The following is a 14989-nucleotide window of genomic DNA, read 5'->3' as shown; positions in this document are numbered from 1 at the left end:
AACTAAAAAAAAAGGGAAAAAGGAGTGACGTAAAACACTAGTCAGCCTCGAAGGTCCCATTAGCGGCGTCGGGGTGCCTGGCCAGCCTTCACCAACCTCCACTAAGGAGGCTTCCTGAAGCCACTGGGGACAGACCCCCCCAGCCTTAACAGAGGGGTCGGTTGCACCTCTGGAGGAGGAGACTCCCCCAGCTCTGGGGACAGGCAGACGGCATCCACAGAAGCCAGAAGGCCATCTGGCTGGACTGTCGTTTCTTTCTGTCCTGAGAGCCAGAGGGGGCCGAGCTCCCTCAATGCCATCACCTGCCCGCCAGAACACCACTGAAATGTATGTGCTGGCAGCAGACAGTGGGGATCCCTCCCCACAGAGGGATGCAAATGGAAACCCACCGCGCAGAGCAGGAGAGGGATGGGAGACCCTCCCAAAGGCAATGCCCACAGCAGCTCTAGGACAGAGCATCCTAGGAGGGAAGCCACCTCTTCCTCTGCAAAGTGCCCCACGTCATTAGTTTCTTGTGGGGGGATGGAGCAAGTCTGCCAGGAGAGTGCCCGGCTGTGGGAGAACACAGTGACACAGGCCCTGCTTTCCCCCTCTGCTCCCCAGTGCAAGGGGGCCAACTCTGCTCCCTCTGGGGTGCTGAGGACAGCTGGCTGTATGACTCTGGGGAAGGCTCACGGGTGTCCACATGCCGGGACCTCTGGCAGAGCTGGGGACCATTTCCTATGAGGCTGAGCGGGGTGGGTTTCAGATTTCTTTAGCAACAGCCAGGACTAGAAACAATTCAATGAACAAGTCTCCTGATGCTCAATTAACAGTACTGACTAGCACAAAGGTTAAAATAAAAATGCAAGAAATCCAGTGAGGGCTTTGCCTTCAATAAGAACGTACTTGTAGGCAAAGCCAAGCTGTCAGAACCTCCTTCTTTCCCAGGCTCTTAGTATATAAAGGAGAGGAGGGCTGCCAGCTGCACACAGAAATGGTTAATGACCCCTCCTCAATCTGAGAACCAGCCCTCACCCGGGGCAGGAAGCCACCGGATCTGATGCTGCCCTTGGAGCTGGAGGGCACAGGCTGTGGCCATCTGGGGGCACGTGCATCGGCAGGCGTGCCTTGGTGGACAGCTAGATGCTGGTGGGTCAGTGGAATCATCAAGTTCTCACTGGCATAGGTGCTCCAAGCAATCTTACTTCTTCTTTCATATTCTTTAGCTGCTTCTATACCTACCAGAGCTACTTGGAGATCTGTCCATGACTACAGGTAGTCCTTGCTTAACGACCATGCATTCAGTGACTGTTTGAAATTACAACGGCGCTAAACGAGTGGTAATTACGACCGGTTTTCCTAGTTGCAGCCATCAGTGTCCCCGCGGTCACGTGATCGCGATCTGGGCACCTGCAATTACGACACTGCAGTGTCCCACAGTCACGTGATCGCCATTTGCGACCTTTCCTGCCAGCTTCCCACAAGCAAAGTCAACAGGGAAGCCAGCAGGAGGTTGCAAATGGCGACCAGGTGACACTGCGCTTAATGACAGCACAGGATTTGCTTAACAATGGCAACCGGAAGTGGTGGGACCGTTGTTGCTAAGTGGTGTGGTCACGTGGTGACGGTTTACGACCATGTCACTTAGTGATGGAAATTCCAGTCCCAATTAATGCTGTTAAGTGAGGACTACCTGTAAACTGTGAGTACAGAATGGCCTCTATGTTATTCTATTCTTACAGAGGAATCAAAAGATCCAGCAGCACCTGGACGTTGTCATTATCTGCTGGGCTCTACCCTAAATTAGCCCAGCTGATCTGTCTTAAGCAGCGTTTAGCATTCCAAGTCCTTCCTGGCCTGGGTGTTTGACTGCACCTGGGGGGTGGCTTTTCCATCCTCGGGTCAAGGAGGAGATGGGAAGTCTTGGAGAGCAGATCTCTTGCGAAGTATCCATTTGTTCAGCCTGACTGCCAAATGGGTGATCTGTCATCAAGTCCAAATCTTCCTCATCTGCAAGCAAAGATGCCTTCATGACCTGGAAAGAAGACGAAAGCAAAGGTACTGCACGTGCTCTTCTTCCTATCAGTACATGGGACTGGGTAAACAAAAAGGTATTTAAAACCTGCTGAATTTATTTAAATGTATTTATTTGATTCACTGCGTGGACTTCCAAGATAGAGGGGGAGGAGCAACAGTATGCTGCCTTGCAAGGCGGAGGTAGAGGAGTACGAAGGCAACACTGAAGAAGGCAGGCAAGGGTGGTGACATAAACACCAACTTAGCCCTGAAACTCAGGGTTGCCCCACCTTGGTGCTGTTTTGGTATGAACCAGACCACGGTACATGATTAGGTAATTCGGAGACCCAAGAATGAATGAGAGTGGGAATGTGCATAATGCTTTGTGCATGAACATAATAATGCACAGAACAGCTTGTTTCAGGTGATCCACGTCTGAACCAAAACCTGTACTCCATCTTGACACAGCCCCGAGGTTGTGAGTTCTGGAGGCAGCAGCACACAGAAAGTGTTTTTGCTGCAAAGATGGGAAGGGAAGCCTGGCTGGTAACAGCAGGGAAGATTGGGGGGGGGGATGGGAGTGACAGGGAAAACAGAAGACTGGGAAATGTGGGGGTGGGCATGCAGGCTGTGAGGGCACCGTGGGGACCACATACTCCAGCCTTGCCCTACTCACCCCAGAAGCACCCTGAATTTGGGGGGAGGGGACTCCGAGCCATGCTGTGTTTGCTCTATACAGAACAGAATGTATTTTTTTGGTTTGTCTATGTGCACATTGAAAAAGACCTGTTTGTTTCACATATGTTTCAAGTCTAGCCAAGCATTCACATGGCAAAAGACTGAATGCAAAATTAAAAGCATGACTGTTTATAAAGAAATATTGGAAAAAAATTAGTAAAGTCCAGTGAGAAGTTCTGAATATGGGATGGATCGGAAACAATCTGACATAGTCAGCAACCAGCTGTGGTTTTCCCGGAGGCATCGAAGACAACTCATGATTTCAAAGGCAAGCCACATTTTATATTTTATGCTCAAACACCAGATTATTCTTAGGCATCCTTGTTAAATAACTATGGTTGACAATGGAATATTTGAGAGCACAGTAAGGACAGTGAACATAATTCTATTCTGCATTACAAGATCTCATCTGAACCAGAGAGTACCCGTTGAAGAAGATCCTTATCTGGGTCCGGTGATTCCTGCTGAAGATTTGGGTGGGAAGATCCCCTTCTCCTCTTGAGAAAGACCTTTCTTTTCTCAAAAGTTCTGAATTCAAAGTGGGATTTGCTCCTAAACTTGCTTTCCTGTTTGGATGTTTCAACGACTTATCTTTAGCTACCTGCCTGAATATCGCCTTTCTTTTATGCATAATCTTGCTGCTTTTATGCTTTTAACTCTGTGCGTGTTTTCCTTAATATAAATTTTAGATTGATGGCTGACTTGAACTTTTAAGGCAACGCAGGATTTTAACTTATTATTAATATTAAATTAATATTCTAATTTTTCTTGGATAAAAAGCCAAAGCAAAATGGAAAAAGAACCTGCTACTCCTGTTTGGAAGAATCTCATTTCAAAAGGAAATTTCTGTAGGAAACTAAAGCAGTTTCAGGGCAGAGAGGGGGGAGCACCCAAATGCAACATGGGCCCTCCCCCCATGGGACACCTGGAGGAGGACTCACCTGCAGCGCATGGGGGTTGATGTCCAGGGAGGATGCGATATGCATCGAGGCTGGTACTGGTTCCTGTTCTTCCACTAGGTTCTCTTCTACCACAGAATCCTGAAGGAGCTCTTGGGTGATGTCTGCCATATCGCTGTCGAATTCTACAATCTTCCCCAGATGGTCAGCCTCTGGACTCTGCAAAAGTCAGTGGACGCAAGCCGCAATAGTAGCCCTGTGCTCTGGGAGGCCCACACGATGCCCAGATGCCCCGTACCAGTTCTAGATTCAGCCAAGGACCCTGTCCTGTGGAGCTGCTGAGCTAGCAAAGCAAGTGTCCATGAGTCTGCCCAGAGACAATGTTGTGGTGCAATGTCACCATGCACAGGGTTGTGCTGCTACCACAATGTCTCCTTCATTCAGCTGAATTTCAAGACCCTGTTCAGGTGATGGGTGTGGAAAAGAGGATGAAGCTATTTGGGCAACTGACATCCTGACACTGCATCTGCTGTACCACTGGGCGTGGTAGCCATTGCCTCATGGTGGCAACCTGCTGTCATCCCGGGATCCAGTGGGATTTTTAAAAGAAAGCACTCAGCCACCTCCTCCTGTGAGTTCTCCCACTTCAGAAGGAGCTACCTAAGCCAGTAGTGCTGGAAAGGCTACCTTTCATACAAAACCCAAATCGAGTGAATGGACCTAGTTGTCTGAGTTTATGTTTGTGCCTGCTCCTGCTCTTGCTCTAGAAATCCAAAACTCATCTGAAATGGTATCTCTAAACAAAAATGGAGAACACAGCAACATTGCTCCAAGATGAGTTTTTCTAGCATACATTTTGAGGTTCTTGTGATGTGTTTCTCTATCTTTACAGAACAGGGGATATCATCAATAAATCACTATTTCTCCCCCTTCCGACTCCAGGTTAGGGACCAAGCAGCTTGTACAGATGGCAAGAGCACTTTGGCATGCAAAACTCTGTCACAACACATCCGTGACAGGCAAAAAGCAGAAACAGGCAAACAACAGTCCTACCTAGACTGCCATTATCCTTTGAAAACAGTACTACTTCAGAGCCAAATGCCCAGATTTTGCTTTTTCAGAGGCCTCTTCATTTCTCTCCACAAGCAAACCCTGCTGGTGCACCGTGACTTAATTCTAAGCCCCCCTTCATTGCCCTGTCCTCCCCATCCGGGCTCTGAAAAAGGAATGCAGCAGACCAGTTTTATGCCTTGTCTTCTCTTCACTCTCTGTGGGGGGACCAGAGCAAATGCCCTTTGGGGTGCAAAGGGGAAAAAGGGACAGGATCATCTCCAGGGAAACCATTTTTAACTGGTTCATCTTCGCACACTTTGCTCTATGGCTGGACTTATTTCAACAGGGCCTTTACGGAGGGCAATGTTTTCTACCTTGGAAGGAGGTGCCAGCTTCCCAACTGCAGCCATTTGCTGAGTCACCAGCTGACCTGGCAGGGGTACTTGAGCAGTTTTTAATTTCTTGGACTCCACTTTTGCTAGGTTCTCTTCCTCTTCCTCATCAGAATCCTGCAGGCCGTATTTTGAGAAGTGAGCCACCTGGACAGAGAAAAAAGCCGTATTTTACAAATCAGAAGATCAAGAACAGATTATTCTCACATGAAAACAATGTCCTGCCCGTTAATTCCCATTCACTGCTGTCACCCTCTAAGATTCACCTACAGCCAACAGCAATTTGTGTTTTCAAATGTGACGGAGGCCCTTATCTTGCCTGCTCCTTAGGGTCTTTAAACAGGATGGGGGACCTGGCTCCAGTGCGGAACATGCTCCTGATCTGTTCGCCAGAAGAGGATGTTACCTTGAATATCCATGAACCAGTTTCAGGGCGGTACTCTTTAAACTGGGCTCCCTGTTTCCGAGAGACGGCCTCCAGTCTGCCTTCGTAGTTCATTTCTGCCAGCCGTTCTGGGCTCTTGATCAAGCAACGTGAGGTTTTGTCAGTGGGCCAAACCCCATCTAATGTGACTTCAGCTCGCCTGTTCAAGAGAGAAATGTGGAGGCCTGAAATGAAGATAATCTGAGGGAGAAGTGTGTGTGTGTGTTTTGGGGGGGGGGTTCCAGCAGCATGTCCCCTGCCACCGAGCAGGAGCTAACAGTGGGGTAAAATAGCCTTTCCCAGCTGGTGTTGGGATAAATAAGGAGAATAAAAGATTCCCGGCATCACCTGTTCAAGCCCTCCCCAATGGGGGGCTTCAATTCATCATCTGGGTAGACAATTACTTCTTTCCTGCGGATATGCACAATCTCATCCAGATTCAAGTTGCTCAGATTGACCTCCCCCTCGAAGTAGATGGAGCCATAGCCTAAGAAGAAGAGGATCCCACCATTAACTGGCCGCCCCGGACCATTGTAATGAAGTGTACTAGTCGCTCAAGCAGCACAATGTGTTGTGCACATAAATGGCAACGCATCTGGCTGTACAGGCACAAAAAAGACCTTTCCCATGAAAACAGCTTTGGGTTTGCCTATTTCCAGCACGGCGTTAACGGTGCCATTTTTCCACCTAATGACTCTAGGACAACAGGGGCTTCTGTTGCATTTCCCTCCTTTATTCCACAGAAGAATTGGTGGGTTTCAGACTCTATGAAATTACCGATTTCAGGGTGACGTGAACAAACCTGCATTAACCTTGAAATGCAACCTTTCAACTGTTCAGTACTTTAGAAAGCCAAGTGGCCTATAATAGCCATGAACTCTCAGCCGCAATAACAGATGAATTGACAACAGTGAACTGTAGAAGCTGTTCTGATCCTCACCTTTACGGCCTACAGTGAAGTCTGTCACAAGACACTCTCCTCTGTCATTGGTCATTTTGGCCAACTCTTCCAGGGGGGGAATGGTGTAGTACCCAACTCGTGTCAAGACAATTCCTGGAAAAACCAAAATCTGAGTGAAGGTCTCCGCCAAACCGCATACAGCAACGCAATCTCTGAGCACATGAACAAAACGCTGAACTTGCCTATAAGGACTGAATCTGATTCAAAGGCATTCTGCTCTAATAATCTGCTGGCACAGGTTCAGCTACAGCTTTGGGTAAGGGCATGGAAGGGGCCTGGGAGAGAAGGTATTTTCCAGATAAGCTCACTGGCTGTGTGCCAGTACAGAAAACTAGTCTTCTGACAGCCCCCGCCGGGTGATCCGGAGAAGGGCTTTCTTTAGGAAGATCCGTCAATCCAAGCTGAAATTTCATAGGTTGGTTCTGGCCCCTTGGAACAGACCTACAAATACCTGATGCCTGCACAGATTTGGGCCACAAATCACAACTTGGTTTAGTTTTCAGAATACCAGCTCAATTATTTGGACAACCACCCAATCGCTGACAGCTGATTTGAAGGTCAATGATGGTCTGCAGGAAAATTATTCTTCCTGGGTGACCAAGGAAGGGACAGCAAGCTGAACCCTGGGAGAGCCTGCACCTGACCTGCTGGATGGGCGCTGCGGAGCTGGCCTTCTGTCTCCTCGTCTTGGTCCTCCTGCAGGGACTCCTCGTGATAGGAAGCGTCCTCCGTGCTGTTTTCCAGTCCATTCCGCAGCGCCGGTCGCACATTCAGGGCCATGATGGTGTCGTCCACGCTGTTACTGTGATGCTTGTGCATGGCGTTCTCTGGAGTCTGGGGGATGGGCTTGGCAACGGAATTGGCAAAATACCTGGATATGTCACGAGGGTAGCTCTCGTCTTCCTGCTCTTCATCCTGCCTGTGGTTCTCATTCACTGACCTAAAGAGGAGACTGAATCTAAGACAGGCAAGCAGGCAGGCAGACAGAAAGCGTCGTTTCTAAAGAAAGTTACTCTGCCACATGTCACAGGAGGAGGAGAACTGATTTCATTGGCCTGAGTTTTCAGTCTCGGACAATGCCTCTTTTATGTGATGATATATCTACAGTGTAAGCTCAAGTCTTTCTGGGAAATGTGTACCCATAATATGGAAAAGAACCGAAAAACTGCATTGAAGAGTCAAACTCCTTGTGATATATGGTAAAGTATTTGGCTACCTCACCTTCAGTGAATATAAACAATTATTTATGTGGGAACGAGATAATTACATCATACGCTGAACATGGAACAACAGTGCATGCAAAGAGAAGTAGGATTTTTTTCCTCTGGAACTAAAAATGTAAAAGAATCCAGACTCATTTGATCATCACTGATTACAAGACAGACCCAGGTAAGGCCACAACAATTCTGGCCTTACATACAGTCCTGCAGGGCCAGTGTAAGCATAGCTTGAGGAAACTATTTTAAAAAACTAATTGTGTAACAGCTTTTAAAATGACAGGCTCATTAAACAAATAAAATGCACTTTCTGAAAGCAATCATGCTCTGAAAAAAAAAAGTAATTTCCCAATCACTCTAATCTCTACTGAGAATTTCACTTCCATTCTTCTGTAAATAAGCTTTTAGCCTGGCTTAGCAGTCAGGCCGATAAGATCAGCTCTCTGGTGCACAAAGCGCCAAAATATTCGGACGGAGTCACTGACACATCGGGCTACGCCGTGACGAGAGTTCTGCTGTTGCTTCGGCTTAGAACTTCATTTGAACCCCACCAGCGCGGCTTGTGAAACAAACCATGCATGACTGCACTTCACAATGGAGTCTGTCCAATATCAACCACGTTTGGTTATGAACTGTCCCCATATAAATCATACTGGGGGTGGAAGGCATTGGAGATCTTATTATACCAGGGTCGTTAGGGCTGGGGAAGTGGAGGAAGCGAGAGAGTGCAGTGATGAAGGCTTGAGACTAAGATGGGGAGACCCAGATTCACCCCCTTCTCCAGCCATGGAAGCTCCCTGGGTGACTTTGATGCACTCTCTCCCAGCCTAATCTACCTCACAGGGCTGCTCCCGGGGGAGGGGGGAAGGAATAGGAGAAGGGAACACTATGGTCACTGTCTTTAGCTCCAGAATGAAAGATGGGATATAGAACTTACAAATAAATAATTATTTTAAAGGGTGGTGCATAATTTTAAAAATAAGCAGAACGAGAAGCAACTTCAAGTGCAGTTGCTAAATAGTGATGAATGGCCAAGGCTATGCTCAGCAAGACCTCAGAAACCCGAGCAAGATTCATCTCCATAAGTGAGCAAGTTGTGCAAGCTGCCTTTCCGGCCACTTTGCCATGGAAAATGCAATTCCCAGTTCACAGGATCTGGCAATGGCTGTGATTTTCTAAGTCAATTTGTAGTGGGGAATTTTCATAATGGAGGACGCAGGCCCAGGTTCAGGGGACTTCCATCAGAACTCTGGCCACAACTCCTCCTGCTAAGGAGTTCAGACCAGCGTGCTTTGTCCATAATTTATCATGCTGCAACACCAAGCAGCTATCAGGACAGTAGCAACTAGTGGAAGCAAATTTCCTTCTTACTACTCCAATGTAAGGAGTTCTTTGCCTCCCTTCTTCCCACAGATGTAGCATTCAGCTTGAAATTAGACACGGTATTTCTAGCTTCACAGGTAGAAGAACTGCAAATGGTTAAACTCAGTAACTGGAGCTAGAGCTACTTTTTTAAAATGAGTCTTGCTCATGTCAGAAAGAAACCTAGCAGAGATGGGGGAGGCAGACATACCGATCCCCATTCTCAGGGTACACAGATGGCGAGGCAATGTCATCAACTTCAGCACTGGCAGGAGAGAAGAGACTGCTGCTGTTAAGGTTCTTCAGAACCAGCTTTTTAATACTCCTCCTGCGGGGGGGGAGAGAGACACACACAAACATACATGAGGTTATCCCGTGAAACCACAGTCCCCAGCAGATTGTGACCTTCCCCTTGCACGTAATTCCAGCCGGGTCACTGTTACCACGGCTCTTTTTTTGGCAGAAGGTGACAAGTCTAAAAGAGGATAAAGTCATCAACCTCAGTTCCTAATTTGTGGGTACTTATTCTGAGCATCAGATTAAACAAAAAGGAGAAAGGCAAAGGATGAGGCATGCCAGCTCAATTTCAGCTGGACCTTGCCAGGAGATCCTGGGAATTACAGTTCAATGAGAGAAGGCTAAGAAAGCACAGAGTTCTCAGTACCCCATTTATTTATATAAATTGTATAAATAAATAAAATAAAATAAAATAAAATAAAATAAAACAGGAATTCCTAGCTTCTGTAAATAAACCCAGGAGGACAGTGGAGCTTGAGGAAACTCTTTAAAAGTCACTGAGTGAAATCAAGGGAACTGCCTAGGCACTCATGCCTGTGACAGAGCCAGGCTGTCTAGAGCAGGGTTCCTCAACCCCAGCAGCTTTAAGATGGGTGGACTTCAACTCCCAGAATTCCCCAGCCAGCCATGTTGAAGTTGAAGTCCACCCATCTTAAAGTTGCTGAGGTTGAGGAACCCTGCTCTAGAGGAATCTCAGACTACGACAACTGGAGACCCTCAAGAACCAGAAGAGGAATTCTGTTCAGATCAGCAGGTTCCCCAGATCCCCTTCCGTGCAAAACGCAAAGACAACATAATACTAACTTGGGCATAAAGGCCCCGTTGGACAGGGATGGCTCGTCGTCATCCAGACCGTCAAAAAGATGGGATTTGGAGGAGCCGGTCGTCTGCAAAGCTTTTGGGCGCACACGAGTGGCCGGGCGGGGAGTCAGCTTGTAATGCGTTGGTGTGGTCAGGGCCTTCTGGGCCGCCGGATTGGTTGGCTTCAGCCTCTGAAAAAGAACAAGTGTTGCCACGTGGGGACGATGGTCCTCTCCAACTCAGAACGAATTCAGGTTTAAACTGCTGACTTGCTGCTCATCCCCCGCAAAGAAATGAGGCAATTGTCCAAGTCTGATTTTCTCCACTTCTATCCCCAGACTTTTCCCCAAGACAAAGGAAGGCAACAGGCATGTCCCCTGGATAAATGCCAGGGCATAAGGAGCTCCTGCTCGTTCTAAAACCCAAGTGTCCCGAGGAGGATCTATGGCGTGACGTACTCAGCCCTTCCCCAAACCATCACGGGTCTGCTGCCAACAAGCCATCCTTCCAGCTGGTGCTATCTCAAGCATTTTGCTGGCAGCAGCTGTGATGTTCAGAGTCTGCTTTTGACACGGGTTTTGACCTGGCTCCCTCTCGTAATTATGCATGGCAGGATGGGGTTCCTTGCAATCCCTGGCTGTCCTGTTTCTTCCCCAGCTGATCCTCCAGACGTGCGAAGACTGCAACTCCCAGAACTCCCTCCCAAAAGGTTTTTAAATGGGGAGGGAGGGGGGAGGCCCCTGACATAGGCACCCTAAAGTCACAGGCCTCTTGGTTATGTCTGTCCAGAGACGATGCCCCCTGCCCCCCTTGCCTTACCTCCTCCTTCTTCTTTGGGTCAGACATGGGGTTTCGGAAGAGAGGGGAGTCCCCGAAGGGCGAGTACGTCAAGCTGTTGAGGTGCTGCTGCAGAACGGCTTGCTGGGCCGCAGAGGCGTTGGGATCTGTCAAAGCTGAAGGGAAAAGGCAGCCAAGGGTCAGCCTGCTGGCCCACAGAATGCCACTGAAGATGACGAGGCAAAGGTGCCCTCCTCTGACAGCTGCAGCAACTGACAGCATTGACAGAGGGGAGGGAGAGATGAACGGCTGACAGCCAACCTCCAGCTGCTTCTGGGGGGAGGCCTTCGAGCATGCCAAAACCAGCTGTGGAGGCTACCTTACTAAGACACACTATCGAAATGCCCCACAAAATGGATTTGGACATACTACAGCCCAAACCCTGCGGGCTACCAAAATGCCAGCCAAGTGGCATTGACGGGATAGTCGCAGTGGCAGTAGAGAATCCCCGGCAGGAGTGGAAAGTGCCCTTATTCTGCCTATCAGAGGTACACAGAAGCTGCCTCAACCTGGTCTCCTGGCCATGTGGTCAATGGATGGTAAGAACAGTAGTCCAGCATATCTTGGGACACCAGGTTAAGGAACCTGTGTGTGAGCCATAAGCCATCATCACAACACAAGGCAAACAAAGGGCATTGCTGTTTATGATGCTCTCCTCTGGATGGGCAGGTGCACCCCTGACCTGCTGCTCCTCTAAAGTATGGCCCTCACCATGGCCTACACCCATAGAGGACAGAGCACTAGGGGGAATGAAATTCAGTCTTTCTCCATATTAGGATAGCGCACCTTCAGAAATGATTTTGAGTGGGCACAGTGCCACTCTGTTAGTCCCTGAAGATTTCTGCTTTAACGAAACCCAGAACAGCACTGGGCTCATGCAGGCCCGAAGCACTTCTTCTTCCAAACCATTTTCAACAGGTATGACCCTATTCTTTACGGTCGGTCCAGGTGCCACCAAGGGGCAAGCTGTGCAGAGCACTCTGGAGAGAGCAGTTCGTACTCTAACTCACTGTTGCGATGCTCAGCTGAAATCCCAAATGAAGCATATAGCAAACTCACCACGGTCTAGTCTTTGATTTGGGAGTAACAATAAAATGCACTCTGGATAACAACGAGACAGGCTATTGCCCTAAGAACTGCCCGAAGGCCGTAAAGCATTCTTGGCACTTTCAATGGGACTTACCTAAACTGCTGCCTAATGCCCTCACCACTTGCCCTCCTGAAAACAGTTTTAAGACACTCCCATCTGGTGGAAGGTTAAAAAATCAGAAAATCATTTGAGAAGATCCAAAACAGCAGGTTGACAGATCCATGTGATCTTACTAAGTTCACATGCAAAAGAAAAAAATTAAGTTCTCACTAATCCAAAAGAAACCTGCAGATGCTCTCAGCTGACACCACTATGCAACATCTGAGAATCACAAGGTGGGGCTGGCCAACAGCACAGTCTCTTCTACGTTGCCCCACCCTTGCACGAGCACTACTCTGAGGCATACATCTCTCCCTTATCCTTTGGCAGAGGACAAACTGAAGGGGACCTGGAGGCAATCCTCACACACCGATAGGGTGGTTTCTTGTTGCACATCTGAACTGACTATCAGAGAGAAGTCAATCAAGCCTAGACTGAACCAAGTTGAGCCCCTTCCCACCCCAAAGACTGGGTTTTAAGCAACTTACCCACAGCAGGCTGTGGAGCTCCAAAGCCCAGAGTGGCTGTTGATGTATTAAATCCAGGGGCACCAAATGCCCCTGTCCCAAGCGTGCCCCCTAGTTTGGGCTGCGTGCTCCCAAACAGTGAATTTGGTCCTGCATTAAGGGCTGCAGAAGAAGGGGAGGGAAACAGAAGGGTCAGGGAAAGAGACTGTGATCAACCAGCAATAACCAATGCATTCAGCCCTTCCCAACACAGTTCAGAGAGAAGCACTGTTGGTCTTAAGATGGAAAAATGCTTCTACCAGCCAATGCTGGCTTTGTCAGGTTTCTTTTTAAAAGGATAGACATAATTAAACTTGGCAATCTTCTCAGCTATGGGAAGATAGCTGTAGTGTAGCTTTTCACCCGACCATGCAATCAACTCCACAGGAAGGCTAAAACTGCTTTTGAGATTGGCTCTGATAACAAAATCTTGCAAGTCTGATTGTGCTGGACCTCCTCCTCCTCTTCCTTCCTTATGGTTCAGTAAATCAGGGAGGTGCCTGTCTGAGCTGCTTCCAAATATTTTCTGGTTGTCCTGGACTTAAAAAATGTTTCAGCCCCTTTCGCCTAGGCAATGGCTTTTCCATATCCCCGTCAAGGTCATCTTCCTGACTCTCTGCGTCCACCGACAGAGCTAACTGGAAGCCGGGGTGGGGGAGTGGGAGCTTTCCTAATTGCTACAGACGAATCATGAGCCCCAAAAGCCAGGCTGTCAGCTAAGTGTTAAGACATAATTGCTGACAAGGAATCCATCACACTGGGATCATAAATGGCTTCAAATCACAGAAAATCTGTTGATTCTGCAGGAACATTTTTTGCCTTATGTAACAGAAACCAGTTTTTAATCTCTCAGTCTGAGTAAAATGGCAAAGAACTGGAACAAACGTGTAAGGTAAGGGTGCATTGATAATTGATAATAATAACAGATGAAGAAGTTCACCATGGAGAGAAAGAACTGGGATGGCCTGGCAACATCTATGTTTCATTATTACCATGCTTTGCTCATCTCTAACCCTGGCACCCCAACTACTGGCTAAGAACTTTCTAGAAGGAATGAAGACTACACATCCCATGCTGGTAACTCCCCAATCCTACCTGTCCCAAATCCTGTCCCGAGGCCTGGACCCAGAGCTCCAGCTGCAGGCTTGCTCCCAAACAAGCTATTTCCTGGGGTGTTCGCATTAAACCCTATGAGAGAAGAAAGGTTAATGGCCTTCTCTGAAATTCAACCTGAACGTCTGTTGATTGTGCCACTAGGACTATACAAAAGCGGGGAACTTTTGGCCAAGTTTTTTTCTGAAGACACAACATGAGGCTGCATGTGGCCTCCAAGAACATGGTTGGCCTCAAGGGTAATTTTCAGTGTGACAAAAGGGGAAATCATTAACTACATGAGAGAACTACTACCCATAACTTTAATAACGTTTGGGTCTTTGACTGTAAATTCAAGGAATAACCTAATAATATTTAGACTGGAATCCAATCCAACGTAGTTTCCAACCTGCCCTGTCCCACAGCCTCTGAGAGTGCTACCCACGTGGCCTGGACTCAGAGCAGATGGTGCACGGGTATCCTGCCACCTGGCAGGATCCAGGGATCCCCTAGGCCTTTGTTTAGCCAATAAAAAAGCCCATAAACTTCACGGCAGGCTGAGTCCCTTTTCTCTGGCTCGCCAGCCGTTTTAGGAAGCTCAAGTCCAGACATGCACCGATGGAGAGAGTGGGACAGACCCAGCCGTCAGCCCACCTTTCCCAGCACGGGGCCCTCCAGGTATATCGACAGGTAACTGCCAGAATTCTTAGCCTACAGGCGCACAAAGGTTAAAGAGGAGTGATCCCTCACACCCCCAAGTTGGGAAAGGCGGGGGAAGAGCAGTGGTCAGAGCTGCCACACTATTCTCGCCTCACAGCTCAAAATGCAAAATTCCTGCCTATAACCCCAGACCAGATGGCCCTTTGCAACCTGTGCCCTTTCAGCCCAATTCTGCCTCTGGGCTACATTTGGTGAAATGGACAACAGACTGAAACACTCCCAGAGAGATATTCCAAGTGAGAAATATCTGTTTAGTCGGTTACCAAAAAGTCCACTTGTTGTTGTCCCGAAGGAAGGAGCACTGGTGGTTGTGGTGCCAAATCCAGCAGGCTTGTTACTAAACAGAGACTGAAAATAAAAGGAAAAAAAGACTAGTAGCTTTTACAAAAATACAAGCACCCAGAAAGAGCAACCCGCGTCTTTTCTCAGTCAGCTGATTTTCAAAAGAAGTGCCTTCTCCTGCAGGATGGCTGTCACGTCAGACAGCAGCTGCCCTTTTCTTT

General features: G+C 48.1%; 1 protein-coding gene across 2 annotated transcripts in view; it reads right to left on the bottom strand.

Annotated features, from left to right (window-relative positions):
• NUP98 (nucleoporin 98 and 96 precursor) overlaps positions 1-14989 on the bottom strand; it is a 40260-nt gene that overhangs the window by 11032 nt on the left and 14239 nt on the right. For both annotated transcript variants that reach the window (XM_088140369.1, XM_088140370.1), the window contains exons 10-22: positions 14750-14834; positions 13770-13862; positions 12657-12797; positions 10962-11095; positions 10146-10333; positions 9256-9372; positions 7110-7405; positions 6445-6558; positions 5853-5991; positions 5487-5664; positions 5063-5227; positions 3678-3854; positions 1858-2017 (exon numbers count right to left, since the gene is read on the bottom strand). In XM_088140369.1, the coding sequence (XP_087996495.1) occupies positions 1858-2017; positions 3678-3854; positions 5063-5227; positions 5487-5664; positions 5853-5991; positions 6445-6558; positions 7110-7405; positions 9256-9372; positions 10146-10333; positions 10962-11095; positions 12657-12797; positions 13770-13862; positions 14750-14834 (1987 nt within the window). The remainder of the gene's footprint in view (positions 1-1857; positions 2018-3677; positions 3855-5062; positions 5228-5486; positions 5665-5852; positions 5992-6444; positions 6559-7109; positions 7406-9255; positions 9373-10145; positions 10334-10961; positions 11096-12656; positions 12798-13769; positions 13863-14749; positions 14835-14989) is intronic.

The sequence above is a fragment of the Python bivittatus genome, unplaced genomic scaffold, assembly GCF_059951505.1.
Source record: "Python bivittatus isolate LINGU-HERP-01145 unplaced genomic scaffold, Pbiv_v1 ctg000340_np1212, whole genome shotgun sequence".
NCBI lineage: Eukaryota > Metazoa > Chordata > Lepidosauria > Squamata > Pythonidae > Python > Python bivittatus.
This window is presented reverse-complemented; position numbering and strand designations above follow the sequence as displayed.